The 25,291-nt window shown below is 37.3% G+C and overlaps 1 protein-coding gene across 5 annotated transcripts in view; it reads left to right on the top strand.

Moving 5' to 3' along the window:
• The first annotated feature begins 215 nt into the window (after positions 1-215).
• Positions 216-25,291, top strand: part of Herc4 (HECT and RLD domain containing E3 ubiquitin ligase 4) — a 51,224-nt gene continuing 26,148 nt past the window's right edge. The window contains exons 1-11 of one of the 5 annotated variants that reach the window (XM_083131260.1): positions 216-351; positions 1,147-1,312; positions 5,548-5,658; positions 8,581-8,703; positions 15,062-15,175; positions 16,895-17,056; positions 17,967-18,118; positions 18,862-18,992; positions 20,374-20,620; positions 23,338-23,465; positions 23,851-24,019. In XM_083131260.1, the coding sequence (XP_082987386.1) occupies positions 334-351; positions 1,147-1,312; positions 5,548-5,658; positions 8,581-8,703; positions 15,062-15,175; positions 16,895-17,056; positions 17,967-18,118; positions 18,862-18,992; positions 20,374-20,620; positions 23,338-23,465; positions 23,851-24,019 (1,521 nt within the window). In that variant the 5' untranslated portion in view covers positions 216-333. The other 4 variants (XM_083131262.1, XM_083131261.1, XM_083131263.1 and 1 more) reach the window with 4 other exon arrangements.

The following is a 25,291-nucleotide window of genomic DNA, read 5'->3' as shown; positions in this document are numbered from 1 at the left end:
ATTTACGATAATTATGAAGCTCAAGAGAGAAGAGAGAATTCAAAATTGACTGGTTTATGTCAACAAGACAAAAAGAGTTGCAGAAAAGTTGCAAAGTTGAGTTAGGCGCGTTTCCGTTAAGTTCATATACATCCAAAGTCGCAAAAGAGGCGCAACTGTTGAATGAACTAGATCCACGCTATCACCCAGAAAAAGATAAAAAAGACAGATGAATGGCGGCGCCCTTCCGAGATGAAACACTGCTGCGCCCGATTCCCTTTTAAATCTGAAAATTAAACTACGAGTAATGTTTTACTTATATTTAATCGCAATATATTTGAATACATAAATACAATGGATTATATGTCAATGGTAAAATATATAATAACTTAATGTTAAGTAGGTTTCCCTGGCAGAAAGTACAAAAAGTTGAGGAAATTTCTAGAAGTGTACCCGTGAACGTAACCTTTCGTAAATTTTATCATAGTGTGCTACAGACTCGAATGTCTTGCAACACAGCAACAGAATGTGCTAAGTAATGTAGAAGCACACGAGGTCCTCATAATCTTCATTGACAAGGCAAGAAAATTATACGAAGACGTGGCTGGGTGAAAAGTTTAAATAGTAAGTCGAAGAAAGCCTAGGTTAATTTGTTTTTCATGTAAGTGTGACACTAAAGTATCTCACGATTACCTGTAAGACTAATAGAATTATTTTTTTACATTGAATCTGGCTCTCTGTGTGTTCACGTTTTACTGTTAAATAGTAGTGATCCTTAACTTTTAGTTTACAAAGCCATCCAGCCCGTCGTATTTTTAGATCGGTACACATGAAAAACTATTGTCATGTATTGTGTCTTCGATAAATTTTGAAAAAAATTTTGTAATTACATTTCATATCATGGTCTGAACATCCTACACAGATCTCACTGTAAACATATGTTTTAAAATTGCAGAGTATCTTGTGGGTTGTTAAAGCTTCAAAGAGTAATCAATCTCGGGGAGAATTTATTCTGGTAAGAAGTATAGGTAAGAAGTATAAAAGCATAAAGTAACAACCTGTATGTAATAGAATTAGTGAAATTCATTTATTTGGGTGACTGATTTTCAGTTAGAATTTTTAAATGTTTTTAGATATTCTACTTTTCATTCAGATGTTGTTTTCCAGTCTGATGTTTGGAGCAAGGATTTAAGTTACAATCAGACACCTACAGGCATCATGTATGGTTGGGGAAACACTGTCAATGGAGAGTTGGGTCTAGGTGGGATAGAAGAAGAACAGATTCTTACTCCACAGATGCTTAGGTTTCAAGATGCATGGAAAGTAGAAGAAGGTATGATATACTTTTGCAGTATTTTAATTCATGGTATGACTTAAGATGACCGAACCCCTCTCCGATTTTCTTCATATTTGACATACTAATTGAGGCCTGCTAATGATGAATCTGAAGTTAAAATTTGTCTGAAACTTCTAGAAATTGCTAAATAATTGCGAACCATTGACGCTAGCCCCACGAACCAATGACGTGTAGTTAGGTTAGGCAAACGTAGTTAATATTTGGTGTCGTGGTAGTATCAGGAATATATATATTTCCTTGTGAAACAAAAAAATTTGCGAAAATGGACTGTTTCCATTCCGAAAACGGTAACACTTTACTATACCTGAGACAGATTTCTTCAAATTTACAGGAGAAAGTACTTACGCAAATCATTTTCTGTAGTGTTGTTGATGTTCGGGAATGTAATTTTGATTCATTTTAATGCGAATGCATGTGGTTTTGTACGAAAATCTATTTCCGACGCGCTATTGCTGCTGCCGCCATTTGCTTCCTGCATGAGAGCACAATACGCTCTCGTATTGTCCGTATATGCTAAATTGAACGAAAGGAGTGCTAATGGAACCAAACCTAACAGGCCTAACCTAACCTAGTAGGCATACCTTGTCCCCGTGATGGTTTGTGGGGCTATCGTGAATTTTTGGGCTAACGTCAATGGTTTTTCTGGCTCAAGGGACGATCAACGGTAAGCTATCGCCATGTTGTGTGTGGAAATAACAAGAACAGTAAGTACTCATAAATGTAAGAAATATACATTACTTTCCTAACAAATTCAATTATTTCACCTAAATAAGTGTTCCGTAATGCAGAATAGTACGTTAGCAATGTAAAAAAGTGCGAAAGAAATGATTCCCAGGTGTCTCAGGTATAGTAAAGTAGTACCCCGAAAACTAACACCTTATTTTTGCTTATTTTGCAATTTCAAGACATTTCCGACAACTTTTAACTTCAGATTCGTGATTAGGAGGCCTCAATAAGTGAGTATGCAAAATATGAAGAAAATCTGGAAGGTTTCGGTCATCTTAAGTCGTTCCTAATTCATTTTTACTTTAAAAAAGGTAACTGTTCTGAATGTCGAATGATTTTTTTCAAGTTTCGTTGGAGAAAGATGAAGTATCGCAGAAGTGTGGAAATGATTGGGAGCAAATTGACAATATCGTAAGTATCTTCAATTGCTTTGAAATTCGGCATATTCACTAATTTTGGCCTCGTAAATCACGAATCTGCAGTTAAAATTTGGCGGTCACGTCTAGAAATTGCAAAATAAGTCGAAAAAAGTGGAGTGAACACCCGTTATATATGTTTACGATCACCCTTAATTTTAACTATGCTTGCCTAACCGAACCTTACCGTGAATGGTTTGTGGGGCAAATGTGTTTTCCACCTTTACGTAAGATGCCATTTTCTCACATGCAAATGAACACTTCATGCAATGGGTCTCACTTATTGCACAACACTTGAGCAACGTTGTGTTATGACTACGGTAGCAAGACCGTTGTGTGGAAAGGAAGACGTCTTCGGTTTCCATGTTTGTGTATGGAGAATTGTAGCGGTAATTGACAAGCTTATTTTGCAATTTCTAGATGTGACCGCCAAATTTTAACTGTAGATTCGTGATTACGAGACCAAAATTAGTGAGTATACCAAATTTGAAAGCAATTGGAGAAACTTCCGGTATTCTCAATATATACCAATGATTGTGAAGTAAAATTCAACCATGGTGAAATAAATTTCTGCTGTTGGAGTTTGGAAAAGTGCAATTTATCGTTGGAGAAGAGAGATAAAAACTACCTTACACAAGCATCTGCGCTTCCCATCGACGAGTCATTTTTCGTTCATAGAAGAAGAAAAAATACATAATAGTGGAAATGACTGTGAACGTAAATTTGAAGCTTTCTGAAAGTAATTTACACGGTTCCTGCTTCCGGAAAGTCCTTTTAATTTGCAGAGCCAAACAGCCCCACTTCCCATCGATAAGCCATTCCACAGACTATACGCTGCTTGGTCTCCACATGAAGCTAAAAAGGGGTGTTATGCTTGAGACCCTCCTAACCTAAGGAGGAAAGTACTTTAGGATGTAGTTTTAATGCTAAGAGTCCTTAAACTAACCAGCCTAATCTAATCACGAAAGCATTTAGTGACATTTGTTAATTGGAAACTATACAATAGCTCGCCGCACGATAAACAGACCGATTCAGAAAACCCCTTTGCACGCCACACACATGACCTAGATGGCAGCAGCAGTCCGTAACTAAGACAGCAGTAAATGAATGCCTGGTAACAATAGGTAATAGGAGTATATGCAAATGCAGAGTAAGTAATCGCTAAAACTCCAAAGTTTGTGTTAATAGACATATGTAGAAATTGAACCATGTAAAACATGGGTGTGTACAATGATGAAATCAGAATTAAACACTCGGAGCTTGACCCTTTAAAAAAGGCTGAGACTACTTTCATAGTAGTGCTGTAAATAGCAGAAGATGTTGAAGGCCAGAAATCACACGATCAGATGTTGGAAGTATTTACGGAAGTAATTTTAATACTAACAGCCTTGAATGTGACCTGCTTAACCTAACCATGAAAGAAAAAGCGTACTTGTCAGCCACATGGAAATAAATGCACACTGACATGCTAACAACTAAATATTAATTATATTAATAATAGATGTCCAGGCCAAGACATAGGTCATGGGTATGCACAATCTAAAACCTGGTAAAGCTAGTCACTCCTGTGGAAGGAAAAAAAAACTTTGTGCTTTCAGATAAATTAGCTAAACTTTTGTTTGCTGGATGCTGAACTCATCATTATAAACATACCTGTTGTACATTATGTAAATCCACTACATGCATATTCACATAATGAATACTTATCTTTTAGAATGATTTATCTGTCCCATGTTCTTACATATATGCATTTTACATTGTGCAGCCATTTGTCATGTGTTGCCTAGGTAACCCATTACTGCTGCAATCTTTGAGACATTTAGCTATATGAGCAATTTTGCATTTTATGTCCTCTAAGTAGAAACGTTTGAACAATTACAATCAATGTGTTCTACTTGCTGCACTCATTTGTATTTTTTCCCCCTGTAAAATATTGGTCTCTTCACATGAATAGGTTAGGTGAGTTCCGTTGCAATCCCTTAATATTTCCATGTTATGTTGACTACATGTACAGTCGTGGAAAGAAATTCTTCCACCATAAGACTACTGGTATAAAGGCTCTATGGGGGAAGTGTCTTTTTCCATGACCGTACATGCCTAGGCTACATATAAGTTAGCCACTTCAGTTTGATTGTCATAGCATTTCACCCTTACTTCTTTTTGTGGCCCAACTTTCCAATGTTCCAGTTGTTTAATCCTGAACTAATCATGGTACACATGCATTTCCAACATGATTCAATTTCTAATCATGTCTGCACACCCACACATATTTCATTGGGCCCAATGGAGGCACATAGTGGTTCAGATTCAACTTTAAACTGTAGGTCCAGTCCCGATTAGCCTTTCTATGCATAAAGTGAACTTATAAACTCAAACTCGCATACTTCCTTCATTTAGTGATTACTTAATCCATGTTTTCTAGAGAATGATTTTTCCCTTCCGTCTGTTCCTATGTGCATATTTGTTTGCTAGTCGCCATTCATTTACTGTTATCTTGATTACAGACTGCTGCTGGCATCTAGATCGCATGCATGGGTTGGGAAGGGCTTTTCCACTTTGGACCTGTTACCGTGAGATGAGAAATATTTTCATTGTAGGTTAGATGTTTCAGGTTTAGGGCTCTTAGCATTAATATAAAGTCTCTAAATGATTTTGTATCTAGTTTCAACCATTGTATGCACAAGACGATATTCTCATCTTGGTCCACACGTAGCAAGAGGTGACTCACTGTATAGCTATGATGTCATTCACTCTTAATCAGCATAGGAACAGCTTTACGACCTACAACTATGAAAGTCATTCCTTGAACTTGAATTTTACTGTGCATTATATACGAGATATAATAGTTTGTTGCTTTTCCCCATCAAAACCAGTGTGTGCATTATACACACACAAATAAGGTATATTCTTCCTTAGATATTTGTATAGTACAATTGTGTTGTTAGAGTTAAATGTACAGTACTTTAGTGTAAAGGAATTATAGATTTTGAAAAGTGCCATGCAAAGAAATTTGAACGAATGCATTAAGTTTATAGTTTAATTTGTAATTAACATTTTTTTTCTGTACAGTTGCTTGTGGAATCAATCACACTGTGATTGTCACAGAGACCGGTCAAGTTTATTCCTGTGGAAGTAATGATTATGGCCAGTTAGGCCATGAGAAGCCAAAGAAAAGACCAGGTAAATCTAGCATTTTGACTTTAGTTCTTTTTCTAATTTAATATACACTGGCTGACAAAAAAAAGTTAAGCACCCAGAAGGAGTGGTTGGACGTGAATGAAACTACATATGCTGAAAGTCCATGTACCTTTATTGAACTGATTACAATATAGGATGCAAGAGTCAAGGCCGTTGGCAGTTACAGGTGGAATGGTGGCGCCAGGTCAGTAGGGTGTCACACCCCCTCTGGCCGCAATGCATGCCCTTATGCAGTTTGGAATAGTGTCAAACAGCCTTTGAATCCTCTCCTGAGGCACGTTCATCCACAGGTGTTGCAGCTGTCCCTCCAGATCCCGCAGGTTGGCACTAGGACAATGTCATCCCACACATGTTCAATGATGGAGAGGTCCGGGGATCGTGCTGGCCACGGGAGAACCTCAACATGCTCTAGGCAGTCCATAGACACATGGGTTGTGTGTGGGCGTGCATTATCTTGTTGGAACACTGTCCCAGGGTGCTGTGCCATAAGGGGTAGGACGTGTGGACGCAGAATGTCTGTGACGTATCGCTGTGCCGTCAAAGTCTGCTGAAGCACTATTAGAGGTGACCTGAACGCATATCCAATGGCTCCCCACACCATGATGCCAGGGGTCACACCTGTGTGTCTCTCCACAATGTAGGCAGGATGTGCCCTCTGCCTTTGATGCCGCCACACCCGCACACGATGGTCATGGAGAAGCGGGACTCATAACTGAACATGATGCGATGCCATTCATCCTCTGTCCATGCCTCCCGAGCACGGCACCACACCAACCGCAGGCATCGGTGTTGTGGTGTCAACGGCAACCGGTGCATGGGGCGGTAGGATCCGAATCTGGCAGATGCGAGTCGTTGAGACACTGTGCGGGATCTCACAGGATGTTGTAGAGTGTCCAGTACATGTTCTTGGGTGACGGGTGCCGAAGTTGTGGGATCCCGCACTGCTTGGAGCGCCATACGACGGTCCTCCCTCGGGGTGGTGTTTCTTGGTCGACCTGAACCTGCATGACGTGCATGGGTGCCCTCATGTACCCATTGATTCCAACATCGGGCCACTGTGACATCTGAATGGCCCACATGCCTGGCAATTGCCCTATACGACCAACCCGCCTCATGCAGTCCCACAATGCAGCCTCTGTCAAATGCTGTCAATTGCTTAATCGACTGTCTAACGCGTCTGTGAGTCATCACCGGTGCTTTGTTTTCCTATCTGAACTTCATGCTGCACTGTCTGACTCACAGCAGGTGACTGGTCCCACCTTATCAGCAACAGGAGGTGATGTCACAAATGCCCTCTGGTGGGCATTCTACACATTACAGATCCTTGTACATCTAATCATTTACTCACACATCAATGGTATGCATGTATACCGAAATGGGGTAATCTTCGACCACTCCTTCTGGGTGCTTCACTTTTTTGTCAGCCAGTGTATATACATAAAATAGGTAAAAAAAAGGTAAAGATAAAGTGCTCCCCTGTGCTTAGCACCACGCCATGAAGGCGTATAGGGGGTGTGGGGGTAACGCCCCACACTTTCTTGATCTGGTCATGAGTTGGGGTGATGTGATCAGCATCACGCCCCTGACCACCTTTACCCCCCATGGGATCCAAAACACTATGTGCCTCCACCAGGTATCGAACCCAGGACCCCTTGATTACAAGGCAGCGACGCTACCACTCCATTTTAGAAATTGTGGGTAATTGTAGACTGCTAAAATGGCATCTGACTTGAGAATGTTTGAGGTTGTATTTTTGCCTGCAGCATATGCATGTTCCATCCTGTTTTGTCATGTAATTATGAGTCATCTTTGTCATTGTGATTAGCTTCTTTAAAGAAAATGTAGAAAAGTGGCGTTAAATAACCAAATGCAACAACACATGAATGTTTTTGATGTCAAATTTGTGTTGAATGTCTTCAGTTTCGATCCATTTCTGGTGCCAAGAGTTAACTTTCGTTGTAACCTTTTTATCTCTCTCTTAAGGAGACAGAAAAGTAATGGAAAGAGATATGTTTTGTAAAAATTGCTTCCAAAGAGTTATTATTGCCTCTGTAGGGTGATAAACTTCTATGCTTTAACTTGAGTTGCAGCTTGAGTCTTGTAGCACAAGCCATCGGGAAAGCTCTCTGTGTTCTAGGAAACCGGAATAACACCACCCTGACTTCTGCTTCTATTTTGGAACAAAACTTCGATTAATAAATGAACATCAGTGCAACAGGTGTTGACATTGAAATAATGCTTTGAAATTTTCCTTTGAAATTGTTGTTCTGTATTTACAAGAGTTTTGTTTTAAAATATTGAAGAAAATAATTGGAATATTAAAATTGATTGCAATCACAAAATTATTTTTTTCACACAATACTTGTGCAAAATGAATGACATTTAAATGATTGCATTATGTCCAGGATAATTAGACATGATAGTCTACCTCTTGCAACACTCGCATCAACATGGGCCTGTTGATAGTGTCTATCGCTGCGATGATACGCTCCCTTAGGGCTGCGATATCACATGGTATCGGTGAGACAAATACCCTGTCTTTGGTAAAACCCCACAAAAAGAAGTCACATGTTGTAAGTTCCCGTGATCATGGGGACCAAAACATTGCGGCAGGGATATGAACTCTCAGCTTAACGAAACATGCACGCGCAAATTGTTTGTGTTCCTATCATGTTGATGTGTGCTCTGTCACCCATGGTGCATACATTGAACATTTGTAGGTGTTAAAAAAACTGCTTGAGTTCCTCGTTCGTTCTCGGCTGGTTTCATTAATGTAAGTTCAATAGTTTACTTGCAATAAATATTTGTAACCCCTCGATCATTTATGAAATGCCTCGTATATACAGGTTTTTTAAAGTACTTATGAAAGAATGATTTATCGAATTTATAATATTTTATTTTCAGAGCTAATAGATGCATTGGGTGCATATGTTATTAAACATGCTGCATGTGGAGGGCAACATACACTTGCTGTGAACGAATGGGGCCAGCTGTACAGTTGGGGATCAGATTTCAACGGGCAGCTTGGTAAGTTTTAGTGATGAATGTTCCATGCTGATCATATTTATGTGTGTGTCTGTGTGCAAAATTGTTTATGTGTATGTATAAAAGGCAGAAAGAGGAAACACTCACCGGACATTGGAGATTTTCAAAATTTTCGCAGCAGCAGTTTGTATTGTCAGTGTAGACAAAAAGAGTGTGATGGATCTGCAGGGTTGCCAGGTCAGAAGTGAAACTGAAACTTGATAAAAATACTAGGGCTGAGCTGATACCACTTTGAACCGATGCCGATACTCTTACCGATACCAACCTATTCCGATACAGATACTTGAAAATTGCAATAATTAAAATCTGTTCAAAATATTAACCAATATTTGTGTGTAAATATTCTTCTCCAATTATATGCATCAATTTACCAATAAATTTGCTTCTGAATATTCAAGAAATACATCAGAATATTAAAATAGATGCTATGTAATCACACAATACAATTTGTTATGCAAAATTGTTGAAAAATAAAAATAAAGTTCGAATTTTGCATAATTTCCGAGATAATTAGACTCCATGAAAGTGTTGCCTGGCATTTTTGCGGATGCTGTGAGATACCAATATGCCGGAAAAGTTTCAGCTGGTTATCGGTAGATGAATTCCAACAGATTCTTTACGATATTGATACCAATGCATCGGTATCAGCTCATCCCTATAAAATACATCATGATTAGCCAGCATTATCTAGGTAAGCGAGTACATTAGGGTGGGTAGTCAGAACAGGGAAAATTATTGCGTGGCATTGTTCAGGTGGAAAGCATGGAGAACCAACTATGTTATGGGGTGTAAGGCCTTCTGGTAAGGCACCTAATGTCAACCTCACTTCCACTAAGTATATTCCATTAACTGCAATATTTTAGGCCAACAAAGTTCTGGCACCTGGATCTATGGCCAGGATAATCCTCTGTGGCATTGTGTTGTCCTGTGTTTGTCCTTGTGGGTGTTGAGTGCTCCCTTAGAGACTCAGTTTTCCCAGAGACAGTATAGTTTTAGTTCTTTTAAACCATTGAATGAATGAATGAGTACAGAAGGTTGCCCACAATAAAAATTGTCTACTTTGACTGGCCATCGCAAACGACGCATTGAACTGCTGTTATGTTCAGATACAGAGCTGGCTACACTGGGGCCTGTACTAGATAACAGTATCAGTTGAGCACGATCCGTGGAATGATGGAAGGTAAAAGTGACAGCTTTCTGGGAGGGGTTCATTTGTGGACCCCTCCCAGAATAGTTACTCAGCAATAGTGAAACACTGCTAAGAATAGGGTTTAATTGCCAACAAAGCTGGTTTGGGTCTCATATCATCCAACGATGTGCTCAACAGGTCCCTGTGGTACGTGGTCGGCCGGAAATTGTGAGAAGATCACGGCCCCAGCTCGCTCGAACCCCCAATACAGTGTGCTGCATTAGAACATGAGTGACACATGACAATCCCCCAATGCAGAGAAGTTTGGCTACATGCCACGGTATCTCAAAAGGCACAGTTTCCAATATCATCTGGAAGAACCTCTCATTGGAAGCACGTCACAAAGCATGCGGACACTGCCTCACAGAGTGCCACATCCAGGAGAGGTTCACAAATGCTAGAAAACTGTATGTAGCATACTTGGAGGGGACAAGTGGAAATGGGTGTATACGCTGGATGAGGGGTGGCTCTACCTAGATGAGACCAACAGAGTTCGATCCATTTTCTACCGTCCAACAGACCAGAAGAGCCATTCTAACTTTGTGCTGCAGTGCAAGGAGAAGTTTTCCAAGGCATTTCTGGTGGTGGCCGGATATTGCAGTTGGGGAACGCTGCCACTCATCAAAGTGCCTTCCAACACCAAAGTCATCACAGCTTACTTCCAGGAGAACGTTATGGCCCCTCTGTATGACACACATATCCCCCACCTGTATGGTGACGAGACCACACATGTATGGATCCACATGCACAAGGCCTCCAGCCATACCGCTCGAGCATCCAAGGCGTTCTATGCAAGGAAAGCAGAAGAGACAGGAATTCGAGTGATCACATTTTCGTCCATCCCTGTGAAATCCCCGGAAGCCTCACCAATGGACTACTGTGGGTTTGGTCATCACCCCCTAGAGCTAGAAGGCCACTCCCTTGCCGCATGACGTCAGTCTGATCCGACCTTCCAGCAGTAGCCAGAGCTGTTCGTTTCTCAGCAGTTCACGATATAGCTTCTACAGCGGGAAAGAATTACAACTTAATGTTGAGCAGAATGTTGTTAAACAAGAATAGTAAATAAGGATATACAAATCTGCTGAAAGTCAATTATTTTAATATACCAAAATATAAAGTAATATATACATTGTACTAGGTAAGTTCGAATATCTAATTTTTTCTTCCAAATTTAGTGATTTACATTTATGTATGCACAATTCTTTGCATTTTGATCTTAGCATTCAAACGCATTCGAAAGAAAAATATTACTAGATAAAATTTAGGAGGATATACAGATTTTCAGCCAGCGATTAGTTTAAACAAGTTAAGGCATGTATATTTATTCATTCATTGTCGTCACTTCTACCACCTTAAAATTTTAAAATCACAATAAAAAATAAAATCATTCTGAAATGTCATTACCTCAAAACGTCTGATGGAAATTAAAACACCAAGAACATAAAGTTTCATGAGCTCATTCTCAAATTCACTGGCAAAAACGCACAATGTAAGTAAGCTACAATTACATCCAAACTAAGCAGATTAAATAAAAAATAAATCACCTCTACGCAGAATGTTAGAATCTCAGAATAATCTCATGTAATTAAACACAAAGATTCTTTCCTCCTAAATTAAGCAGCCCCATCACAAAAATAAAGCACAATTACACAATGTAAGTAAGTAACAATTACATAAAAAGCATATTAAATTCTCATCTTTTTCATAGTTTGATAGGAACATCTTTCTCGGTATCGTATAGAGTTGAAAATGTTTGTCTCCTTCTCATATTTTCATAGTTTGAAAGGAACGTCTTTCTCGGTTTCCTATCGAGTTGAAAATGTTTGTCTCGTTTTCGGTTTTTTCATAGTTTGAAATGAACATCTTTCTCAGTTTTGTATCGAGTTGAAAATGTTTGTCTCGTACTCGGTTTGTTCATAGTTTGAAAGGAAAGTCTTTCTCGGTTTCGTATCGAGTTGAAAATGTTTGTCTCATTCTCGGTTTGTTCATAGTTTGAAAGGAAAGTCTTTCTCGGTTTCGTATCGAGTTCAAAATGTTTGTCTCGTTCTCGGTTTTTTCATAGTTTGAAAGGAACGTCTGTCTCGGTTTCGTATCCAGTTGAAAATGCTTGTCTCATTCTCGGTTTTTTCATAGTTTGAATTGAATGTCTTTCTAGGTTTCGCATCGAGATGAAAATGTTTCTCTCGTTCTCGGATTGTTCATATGTTAAAAGGAACGTCTTTCTCGGTTTCGTATCCAGTTGAAAATGCTTGTCTCGTTCTCAGTTTTTTTCATAGTTTGAATTGAATGTCTTTCTAGGTTTCGCATCGAGATGAAAATGTTTGTCTTGTTCTCGGATTGTTCATAGGTTGAAGGGAACGTCTTTCTCGGTTTCGTATATTAGTTGAAAATGATTGTCTCGTTCTCAGTTTTTTCATACTTTGAATTGAATGTCTTTCTAGGTTTCGTATCGAGTTGAAAATGTTTGTCTCGTTCTCGGTTTCGTATCGAGTTGAAAACATTTGTCTCGTTCTCGGTTTTTCCATAGTTTGAAAGGAAAGTCTTTCTCGGTTTCGTATCGAGTTGAAAATGTTTGTCTCGTTATCAATTTTTTCATAGTTTAAAATGAACGTCTTTCTAGGTTTCATATGGAGCTGAAAATGTTTGTCTCATTCTCGGTTTTTTCATAGTTTGAAAGGTAAAGTCTTTCTTTGTTTCGTATGGAGTTGAAAATGTATGTCTCGTTCTCGATTTTTTCATAGTTTGAAAGGAACGTCTTTCTGGGTTTCTTATCGAGTAGAAAATGTTTGTCTCGTTCTCGGTTTTTCCATAGTTTGAAAGGAACATCTTTCTCGGTTTCGTATCCAGTTGAAAATGCTTGTCTCATTGTCGGTTTTTTCATAGTTTGAATTGAATGTCTTTCTAGGTTTCGCATTGAGATGAAAATGTTTGTCTCGTTCTCGGATTGTTCAGAGGTTGAAAGGAATGTCTTTCTCGGTTTTGTATCCAGTTGAAAACGTTTGTCTCGTTCTCAGTTTTTTCATAGTTTGAATTAAATGTCTTTCTAGGTTTCGCATCGAGATGAAAATGTTTGTCTCATTCTCAGTTTTTCCATTGTTTGAAAGGTAAAGTCTTTCTGGGTTTCGTATGGAGTTGAAAATGTATGTCTCGTTCTCGGTTTTTTCATAGTTCGAAAGGAACGTCTTTCTGGGTTTCTTATCGAGTTGAAAATGTTTGTCTCGTTCTCGGTTTTTCCATAGGGCCTCCCGATGGCGCAGTGGTAGTGTTGTCGCCTTGTAATCAAGGGGTCCCGGGTTCGATACCCGGTGGAGGCACAAGTGGTTCGGATCCCACTTTAAACTGTAGGTCCAGTCCCGATTAGCCTTACTGTGCATAAAGTGGACTTAAAACAACAAATCAATCGGTTTTTCCATAGTTTGAAAGGAAAGTCTTTCTCGGTTTCGTATCGAGATGAAAACGTTTGTCTCGTTCTCGGTTTTTTCATAGTTTGAAATGATTGTCTTTCTCTATTTCGCATCGAGATGAAAATGTTTGTCTTATTGTCGGTTTTTTCATAGTTTGAAATGAATGTTTCACTCTCGGTTTAGTCTTGAATTGCAATTGTTTGTGTCATCCTTTGCGAACTGCAAAAATGTTTATCCGTTCTCGGTTTCGCCACAAGTTTTAAATGAATGTCTTGTTCTCGGTTTCTTCTCGAATTGTGTTTGTTGATATATCTCATCAATTCACTGTTTGTACTGATCATCATGATTAACCTAGAGAGTCTGAAAAGCAACATAGCATTTTTATCAAGTACAAGATTATTCTAGATTGTCTTTATTATTATAAAGTTACCCAAGTAAATATTAGAGGGAAGAGAGAAAATATCAAGAGTGAGTTTCCGTTTATTTAAGTTAAGCATAATGTAGTGTAAAGTATGTGCAAGTGGAGGAATATCATAAAGAGAACTCCGTGTAGAGAAAAGTAGTATTGTCTATAAGAATGAATAGAACATAGATTCTTGTCTAGTTAAATACTCATGTAATAATTTTGAACGAAGGGGGGAATTGCTAGCTGTTTAGGAGTATACAAAGGCAACTTGAAAATGCCAATTTCAAACAAAACATGCATCTTATACTAGCTACTTGAAATTACCTTGGAAGCTTTTGTTGGTGAAAAATATTTCTTGTATATAGCTCTAATCCATTTTTCTCGACTTTCTTCATGGTTTGGAAACGAAAATACTGTCACTGTTGACTCATTGTTGTAATTGCCTTTACAATATGCCATACAACTACGAAATGGCATGATGCCATCAAAAGTTTACTTCATTTACAAGAAAACAAGAACCCCCCCCCCACTAAAACACTAAATGTAAGGCGAAAGCACATCCATCTGTAAAAGCACAGGTTCACAGTACACAGCTAGAAGCTCAACTAAGTAGCATTTTTGCAGGGTGTGGAGAATTTCCAACCTCCTTTCGTCGACCCCCAAGGGTCTGCCTGTCACTGTGTCACGAGGGGGAGGTCGTTGACCAAAATGGCCTTGAGTTTCAGGAGGTGATGGTTTGGCCTTCTAAAAAAGGCACTTGCTCGATGCCATCCCCGTACCTTGCAGGGTCTTGGGAAAGTTCCCAAAGGGGTATGGCGAGACATTTCCCTTCCGATTCTACGCAGGAGTTTGCTACAGTTGAAACTACGCTGCCGGGCGATCGTTCGGGCTCGTGACCATCACATGGAACACAATCGGATTTACAAGCCAGTTGCAAGGTTCAAAGTTGACTATTTTTATCGTGGGCAACCTTCTGCAGTTTTAAGAATTGCTGTTGGTATCAGTAAGGAAGAAATAGCATGTGGGTTGAGATGAGAGAGTGTCCCAAGAATTTTGTGGGCATTACCCATATAGACAATTTTTTTTTTACTTTCAAAATTGAAGTAGGCACATTTTAAAAGGTGAATATTGCCTCGTCCCATTGGAAAATTTTGGAAAACTTTTCTTAAGCATTTTTAGTATTTTCAATGCGTGTATTATGTGATGAAATAAACTATATGCAATTAAAAACTTTCACTGCTTTGTATAATTTTTTATAGATTGTCAGATTTTGAGAAATATGATATGGTTCTATGAACAGTTTACAAGATTTACTGTGATATTTTATATTTTTTGATCCAGGTTTAAATTTGGGCAGTGAAGTTGAAACAACACCAAGGATGATCAAAACACTGGCCACATCGCAAGTAATCCAAATTGCATGTGGAGTTCAGCATTCTTTAGCACTCACTAACAGTAAGTACATTAATATAATTTACTAGCTGATTACCCGGCATTGCCCGGGGTTTATTTATCCCAATCTTCTATTAGACAGAAAAATAATGAATTCTAACTATTGTGTAAAATGAACTTGGAGTTGAACGGCATTGGGAGTGTCACTATTCATCTTAACGACTCCGAAAACTATGGATTCCACACTAATATCGGTCGTTTTCGATTATTTTTACATGTCACCCCCTTCCCACCCCGACCCCCACCCCTAGGGATGCCAGGGGTGTCTTACCCCCACAGTATTTCTTTCCAGATAGTAAGTCATATGTGTACCAAGTTTCTTCATTGTGACGACACTAATCTAGGTTATTTTTCACCCCCTCTCACCTCCGATGCTGATAGGTGATGAACTTTGAGTTGAATGGTATTGGGAGTGTCACTATTCATCTTAGTAACCCAGAAATCTATGGCAATTTTGCACCTTCTGTGTAGGCAACCAAATTCGCCGTGTTGTGTAGTGGGAAGCATAACTTGCAGAATATGACACATGAAAATGCCATGCAACAGAATACTATTTTATGCCCCTTCCCACCCCCACCCCTAGGGGTGTCTTAAACCCACAGTATTTCTTTCCAGATTGTAAGTGATATGTGTACCAAGTTTGGTTCAAATCGCTCCAGGCATTCGAGAGTTAAGCTGGAACAAACATACATATAAACATACATCCATTTATATATACATATTCCAAGGTGTTAAAAGTCTTTGGCTATCGTAAGTTTAATTGAAATGCTTGCCTGTTTTATTATTATTATTTATTATCCCGATGAGTTTACATAAGCACTGCTATCTGCATTTCAACTAGTCAACTGCAACCAGTGTAATGTGTTCAAAAACAAGGTGTCAGGTTCAAATCGTGATTATGTATGGATATATAATGGTTTTGCCCTGTTTGAATTTCATTAGCTCATTCTCTTAGTTGTGATTAATCCAAGTGATAGAAATGTGACATTAAATAGCTGAGCAGAAATAGAAGTAAATTCTAAATTTCTAAAGTAGAACTAAATTTTCATGTTAACAGATTTGAATTCTTGATAATTCACATGGAAAAGTCAGGGATTATACTTATTCTGAAAAAGTATTGGAAGTGTCTGTGAAATTTAGGTTTTTGAACTAACAAAAAAAATTACAAGTGGAGATCAGAACCAGATAAAATTAACAGTGGAGTCCCAATTTTACGCTCCCTTGTTTTATATTTTCTCTCATTATACATTCAATCTTCATGGTGCCACTGGAACAAACCTATGATTTTCACAGATTTTACATTTTCTTGCATTTTAATTCTTTTCGTCTTGGTCCTCTGAAAAACGTAAAATCGAAATTCCACTGTATTGGCTGATACCAGTGATATCTGTATTGGAGAGTATCAGTAGGAGTTTAATCACGGATACCGACTGATATTTTCTGGAGACTAGGTGTTTCACAGAATCTTCAAGAATGGCACACAACACTTTTGCTTAGTGTAAGTATCCTGTAAATTATTTTTGTATTTTTGCAACAACATTGTGGTTGGATTATTTGATTAAATGTGAAATGTCTTGTGTGAAATTATTAATATTTTCAAGAAGAAGAAGGAATCAAACCTGCGACCTCTTGATTACAAAGCAGTTGTGTTAATATATCATTTGTATCCATGGATACTTACTGAACTGAGAAAGTTTTAATTGCAGACCTTTTTATCTTCAGATGGTGAACTGTATTCATGGGGTGGCAATTCGCATGGCCAGCTAGGCATAGGATCAACGGCACTCTCAGATAGCAAACCGCATAGAATTAAGTCATTGATTGGCATTCCCATTGCTTTTGTGGCTTGTGGAGGATATCATAGTTTTGCGGTTTCAAAGTCAGGTAACTATTTGTTCATTAAATAATTAAGGTACTGAAAATACATTTGTTTGTAATGCAAGTGCTGGCAACAGAAAAAAACATTTAAAAGCTCTGACATATATCCCTTATGCAATCATATATATTGTTGCAATATTTCAATACTCAAGGCATTGAACTGATGAAATTATTAAGTTTTATTTTCCAAATCAGGTGTATATTCACCTCCATTTTATTATCTTGATGCTGAAGGGTATTTTTAAAATTATCTCATTTCATCACAAAATTTTAAACTATAATTGAGATACTAGTTACTGGTTTACACAGTAGCATGTTGATCTCTTTAAAGTGCAAGTTCAGTATTGTTGAACTAATTTTTCTAACATCATTGTTAGTACTGTATTGAGCAGTGTAAGTACAGTATTCATAATAATACTCTATATCCCATTTTTCATGTACTCTTTTTTTTGTTTTATTGTTTTTTCTGATTTTCCGTAGGTTATTCTGTATATTTAGCACTTTTTGTAATTTGAGATTTTCTGGGTCCCATCCACCTCAAATTATCAGGACTGAACTGTGTGTCTAATAAAGCAGTTTGAAATAGAATGCTAATTTTAAGGAATTAAGAAACAAATATAACTTTATCATTCCTTCCTTTTTCCATCTTCCTTAATTACTCCCACCTCCAAAATCTTTAATCAAATACATAGTAAATTCCGCAATGTATCACAATATTGCATCAGGCATGTTGTGCATTTGCTACAAATTGATAAGAAGATAATTGTAGTCATCTCGGTATAGTATACTCCTTAATGACAGTCATAATTTGGGTACAAGAGTAAAACTTCTCATGACATGTTCCTTTATTTATAGGAAAATAACATTTCATTTTCATCCTAATTCTTTTCTTGTGTCTTTATGCTCATATCTCTAGGTGCTGTATTTGGATGGGGGAAGAATACTTTTGGACAGCTTGGTTTAAATGACGATGTAGATAAAAGATATCCTTGTCAGTTAAAGTCACTACGAAGCATTAAAGTGAAATACATTGCCTGTGGAGAAGACTTCTCTGTGTTCCTCACAAAGGTTTGTCACATTTATAATTTTTACGTGAAACCTCGATTTTGTTTTTATGGGGACCAAACTTTAAAAACTTAAAATACAGGAAAATGTAAAATCGAGGATTTTTTTTTTAACATTTTGCTATGTTGGAACCATCAAGATTAAATGTATAATGTGGGAAAATGTAAAATCTTGGAACTTAAAATCAGGGGTTCCACTGTATTTATTTAGAGAAGGACCGATGTAAATTTTTGCCAATAAGCACCAATATAAAGTGGTTCATTCACCTCCTTGACAGCTAACTGCAGTGTTGTTTTTTTAAAATAAATTTTGTAAATGTTGTGCCTCCACTGGATATCGAACCTGGAACCTCTTGATTACAAAGTGGTGACATTACCACTATGCCATTGGGAGGCCATTTTGAAAAGAATAACATCTTGGAGTTTCATCAATAGTCCAGTGGTTATGGTCATCCAGTATTCATGAGGTTTAAAGTTCAATTTTATCAACTTTTAACATGTCAAATTTTCACCATGGCTTGTATTTTTAATTTTGCATTGCCTTTCTACTTCACTAGGTTAATTGCAAAATTAACATGAATGATGAAATGAGGAAATAAATGAAATAACAACCACAATGTAACGATCATGTTGTACCTGAGATTCGAACCTACAACATCTGGCATGTTGTGCTAGCTATTTGCTCATGCAAGTTAGATTTTCACCATGTCTATTTTATGACCCTAATACGTAATTTTTTTGTTCCAGGATGGAGGTGTGTTTACATGTGGTGCTGGGATGTATGGTCAGTTAGGTCATGGATCCATATCCAATGAAATAGTGCCTCGGAAAGTTATGGAACTAATGGGAAGCACGGTCAGCCAAGTTGTTTGTGGCAGGTGAACTTTTGAGTTGTTTTTGACTGTAGATTAAGATGTATTAACTTAGACATAACTTTCATCTTCTGCAAGCATAATTTACTCGTGCCATATGTTGAGACACATTAAAAAAATGCAGCACAAAACAAAATTAAAACCTTAATTCTGAGCTTGAACTTCACAATTCTTGCCAGTTCTGATACTTCAATAAATTCAATTTAAATACTTCATCAGGAAGTTAGTTCTTGTAGGCTGTTAGTTCTGCTAACTTACATCATTCTTAGATCTGAAATTCTGACTTTTCAATGCCCTTGTCCTTAACCTATTTCATACTGAAGCGTCTCTCATTTTTTAGTTCTGTAACATAATATGAAAGATAAATAAATTAATGGCAATATTCACTATTGCTGCATGATAATAGCATAGAATAATAATTGTTCGTTTTTAGAATAAATCCTAATGTGATGTAAGTCTTGAAGCTTTCCTGGCGACAAAAGATTAAAAGATTCTCTCGGGCTATCGACCCAAATTATTTGTATTCTGCAAACAGTGGTAAATTGATGACCTTAACTCATGACCCTTTGTTTTGTTTATATTTTACCTGTTAGCTTCATTGAAGGTCTTTTGTTAGTTTAAAACCATGTTTGTTCCAACGTGTCACTTTCCCATGCTAGCAATCGCTCAATAGTTTCTGATCCTATCATAGGCAAGCAAAATGAGAGGAGAGAATGGGAAGCAGAAAAACAGCGCTTACATTTATTCCTCACTTTTTAATGTCATTCAAGAAGTTCATTTTGCACAATTATCGAGATAGTGGTTAGTGTGCTGTACGAACATTTGTACATTCTCGTGTAGCTTATTTGCAGCCTGGCTTCTCTCTACAGAGAGGGCGACAGTAGATAGTGACTGCATCGCATTGTCTGCTAGAAAGATCAATGTTCATCATGCACGGGAAAAGTGGCTGCTTATTCCAAACGCTGTTTAGAAATTGTCTCCGAGAGTGATAGAAAAGATAGCCAAGATAGGAAATAGCATTCTTGCTTAAAGGCAACACTATTAACTTTGAAAAGTTCTTCCATCTTTTTCTCATCTTATATTACTGTTAATAATAAAATACAAGTTATGTAGCTCTTAAACGTTGTGATATCTTCTCCATTAAACCATTTAAATATATGTGAACTATATGAATCTCTTATTTCAAAATTCTAAGCTATCGCAGAATATTTTTTAATAATAAAATTAAAGCATTTATCAATGCTTTTTTCAATCTTCCCACATTATCAAGATTAATTGGATGAAATTAGAATTAATATTTGATTGCCAGAAGATTTATTATTCATAAACACCCTGTAGCAGAGTATTGTCTGGATGTGTAAAGTTTGTTTTTTTTCTCTTGGATTAGGAGACATGCCCTAGCCTTCGTTCCATCTAGAGGGAGAGTCTATGCCTTTGGTATTGGAGGAGCTGGCCAGCTAGGAACGAGAGTTGCATGCAATGCTGCTACCCCACAGGTTGTGTTGGGTCCATGGGTGTCTCCCAGTGGAACATCTGCTATGGAAGTTAACAAACACATCCACGAAGACAGCTGCATAATCAAAAGGATATTTGCTGGAGGCGATCACTGTTTTGCATCAGTAACATTACAAAAGGTCAGTCTATGTAGCGTTCACATATTGTGTAAAGAGAGATGTGATTGGTCATCTGCAGGAATTTTACCTCTCAGAAAGGTGCAACAATGCAATTTTGTACAAAATGGTTCTGTCTTTCTCCATAAAACTGCTTGAATTCAAAATTTGGCATTTCTGGGAGTAAACTATACCAGTCTTCATGTAATTACCAGCCCTTTATTGTAATTTGATGCATTGTCATGCCATTAAAATGAAATTACATGTATGAAATAGGTAATTTTTCATCTGGCATCTACTTTCAGATACCCAAGATGAGAACTATGTTCCTTTTCCGGAATGTCTGGAGTAAGAGAACGCGAACGCATCCTTAGCGCACATTGCGGTTGTGTGCCTCATCCTATGAATGCACGGAGGGGAGGTGTTGCACGGGAGGGGGCAACTTGACTGGTCCAGTAGTTCTGTAGTACCCATGACAGCTCGCAAGCCTACTAGTCTCCCCACCTAGTCTGGCCCCACCCACAAGCTTTTGCCTCTGCGCGTTGCTACTCCAGACATTCCGGAAAAGGAATATAAGTAGTGGATGTGTGTGTTATCATTGAAGTATACTTCTATAACTTTGCTTGTTACTTGAATATATCCTTGAACATATGCCCATATTGCTTCGTACTAGTCCTAGAAATGTCAGGTGAAATTGACATGTGGCTAAAAATATTGTGGAAATTCGGGGAATTTTATAAAAATTAGTATAGAGCTAATACTGATTCCAAGGTATCACTATCAGCCGATACCAGTGACTGGTAGTGATGTTAGTATCGGTTGGAATTTAATTGATACTGACTAATACTTTTCTGGAGTTTGGCTGCTTTGTGTAATCCACAAAAAAGCCTCACCCATTTCCATGGAGCCTAAATATCCTGGAAATTTGCAAAATTCATACATTTTCATTTATTTTACACCAGTATTGTGTGAAAGAATGGATTTTGTGATCAAAATTTACATCTATTTTAAATTCTGATGTAATTCTTGAATGTTTTAAAACAAAAATCAGGTAAATTGATGCAAATAAATGCAGTGGAATACTTACGCATTAATATCAAATAATATTTTGAAGAAGTTTTAATTGCTCAAATTTTGAAGCATTGGTGTCATCGTAAACTGGTAAGAGCATTGTCATTGGTACTGATAAGGGTAAATTATCTGTGTGTGTAGGCATTATGAAATGATGACAGTTGAACCTTGATTTTACATTTTACAGGGGACCAAGCTGAAAAAACTTAACATGCGGGGAAAATGTAAAATCGAGGAAAATTTTACAGCATTTTACTATGTTGGAGCCATCAAGATTGAATATATAATGCAGGAAAATGTAAAATCCAGGAACGTGAAATTGGGGTTCCACTGCACCAATTTAAATAGACTTGTGTTACAAGTTGGAGGCTTCTCAATAATATATACCGTATTTACTCATGTATAATGCACACTTTTTTCCAAAGTTTTTGCCCCGAATTAGTGTGGTGCGTATTATGCACGGAATAATTTTTTAATGTTTACAGAACCCTATCATGTTATACAGGGTGTATACAAATGAATATCGGAGTTTTAAACTTGTATATTTTCTATGCTATACACATTACAAATATGAACCATATATGAAATGAAAGAGTAACTCACCAAGTTTTCATAACCTACATTACAAGTGTTCAATGTGGGAACCATTCATGATATGGTACACATCCAGCCGTTCTGACGCTTTCCACCTTCTCATCTGATACACACGGCTGTCCGGACCTTTTACCTTTACACAAGCATCTTGTCATCTTAAACTGGTTATACCACTTACGAATGTTGTCAGAAGGTGGATCACTTCCAAATCTTTACAAATGGCTCCGCCAAGCAGTAGAGTTAGTAAACAATTTTTTCGCATGCGTAGAATCGAAACTTGGTTAGTTACTCTTTCATTTCATATATGGTTCATATTTGTAATGTGTATAGCATAGAAAATATACAAGTTTAAAACTCCAATATTCATTTGTGTACACCCGGTATATCGTTGTAAAGCTTGAATTCTGTAGTTTCTGAATATGGCAACAGTATTCCATTCAAGATGGCAACACTTATTTGCAATGTGGTTGAAATATGCTCATTACAAAAGGAAGTAACGTTTTATGGTACTTTGTATTAAAAAAAAGATAAGAAAAAAGAAAATAATTAAATGTATTTCTGGCAAAATAATATGACATATATGGAGTGTGTAAATGCCTTAATGGCATTTAATGGCTCATTAATCTTCTGCTGCTAACTGCTAGTTTGAGAGTCCTGAATGTGCTTCCTATAAATGTTTCGTTAGTCATAGAAAAAGTACATATTTTGAAGTTTTAAAGACGAAATTAGCAAAACCACTGATAAATGTTTCAAGGCCATGTGCTACAATTTTTCACTTTGTAATGTAATGTTCTCCTCTTGGTCCACATAGCAACAGGTGACTCATTGAATAGGAATGATGTCATTCACTGTTGATCGGCATAGCAACAGCTTTACGACCTACAACTAAAAAAGCCACTTATTGAACATGGATTGTACTGTGCATTATATACAAGATATAATTGTTTGTCACTTTTCCCTATCAAAAACCAGGGTGCGCATTATACACGCACATGCATTATACACGTGTAAATACGGTAATAAGCTTCCACATTATTTAATAAGAACAGAATGATATTTTCCTTTCTTTTTTACAGAACTGCATTCCTCCAGACGATTACAGAATATTTAAGCCCCAGACTCAAATTTTGATGGTAACGTTAGACAATTTAGAGAAGTTCCAAAATGTACCTGAAGATTCATCTGTAGATCAGGATCTTATGTCGTAAGTAATCTACATTTGCATTTTCTCTCACTACAATATATATATACAGTGGAATCCCATTTTTTTCAGGGGCTTGCCACAGGAGTAGTGGCAAAAATAAGATTGACATAAACACCACATTATATAACATGTGTTTTGATGATACCTGGATCGCTGAACATATTGAGCGTAAACGTAAAATTTGAGAACATTAACTAAGGGTTGCACTGTATATATTATTTCATAGAACTTTGGCACAGCTGATGTTATGTGAATAATGCAGTTTTCTTTAAAAATGTTAAAAAATAATGTATAGTAACCTAATGTTTTTCTTCCCTTACATATGTTGTTGTGAAACTTTTAATAATGACATCAACCATGCTGATGCTGTCTGTGCTTTTTGCAGATATATTGAAACAGTCTTCAGTAGTCAAGCCTGTTTTAATGGCTCATTCCTTCTAGACGACGACGAACATTATTGTTGTACATCTCGACATCATGGGGTGGACATAGTAAAAGCTGCTAAAGGATTTACCTTCATCAGCAGAGTTAGGAATGCTGTCATCCATGACTTGGTATGTAGTATTTTCATACTAAATTTGTATTGCATTTCCCATATATTATTGATTACAGAAGTGATATTATCTACGACGAGTGCTTTCAATATCAGTAATTCTTCTGTATGGTGTGCATCACTGTTATCATTAAAACTCAGTTTGATACGAATACGATAAGCAAAATAAATCATTGCAAAATCCCTTAGCACGATAAAAGCTTTGTAATTAAAACTGGAAAATCTTGTTTTACTTATATTGAATTGAGGTTCACAGGTTCATTGTCTCTTATTGTTAATTTTTGCTTGTATGCATTACAAAATCTAATTACTACACAGGATTGAAATGAGACTTCATAGCCTCAACAGATATCCAAATGGCAACTGGGTTACTTCTGGGTTTGAGTATTCTGAATGTGCCTCTACAAGGTACAAGGATATCCTGTAACTATCAGACAAGATGTCAGTCTTCAAAAGGAAGTTGCTGCTTTGTAAGAGAAAGATTAATGATGAAAGCATTGCTCTCGTACATTGAGTATGTTGCTAGAAGAAAGAGGACTACAATTAAATAAATACAAACATTGCTGTATGCCTGTTTTTAACGTCTGTTATCCAGCTTTTCTCACTGTCTGTATTATCCTTTTTATCTCATAAATATTGTATCGCTGAATGAAATGACACCATCTTATAAACATTAAAAAATTTACACCACTTGTATTAATCATAAACATTATAATTCCATTACTTGTGTGTGTACCAACAGTAAGTAAACACAAGAAGATTTTTGTGTTGATCTTTCATAGTCACGTTGAGGGAATGCACGTGCAGATTTTGGCAGTGCAGGGGAGCCTTGACAGCTAAAAGAATGAAAATCCCTACTCTAGAGAAATAATCTTACAGCGACACACACACACATTTTACATCTTGCACCCTAAAAAGCAATATCATGGTTCCACAGTATTTGTCATGTAGATAAAATAGAACACTAGATAAGTTGTGGTTGGAAAGAAAGGAAAGATCTTGTTCACATGTTAAATTTAAACCTGGAGCACCTGGATTACAAGACGTGATACTGGGAAGGTCCTGGAATTTTAAAATTTCTAGTATTTAGCAAAACTCCAATAGTATTGGATCAGTCAAAATTTTTGAAATTCCAGGACCTTCCCAGTATCATGTCTTGTAATCCAGGTGCTCCAGGTTCTATTCTCAGTGAGACATATTTTCAGTTTTTTGGACACCCACTAAATTGTAGATCCAGACTCAATTAGCATAATGAAATGGGAGATCGACACAG

This window comes from Lepisma saccharinum, chromosome 11 (assembly GCF_977018435.1).
Source record: "Lepisma saccharinum chromosome 11, izLepSacc3.1, whole genome shotgun sequence".
Classification (NCBI taxonomy): domain Eukaryota; kingdom Metazoa; phylum Arthropoda; class Insecta; order Zygentoma; family Lepismatidae; genus Lepisma; species Lepisma saccharinum.
The sequence above is the reverse complement of the archived record's forward strand: the minus strand, read 5'-3'. Positions and strand labels throughout refer to the sequence as shown.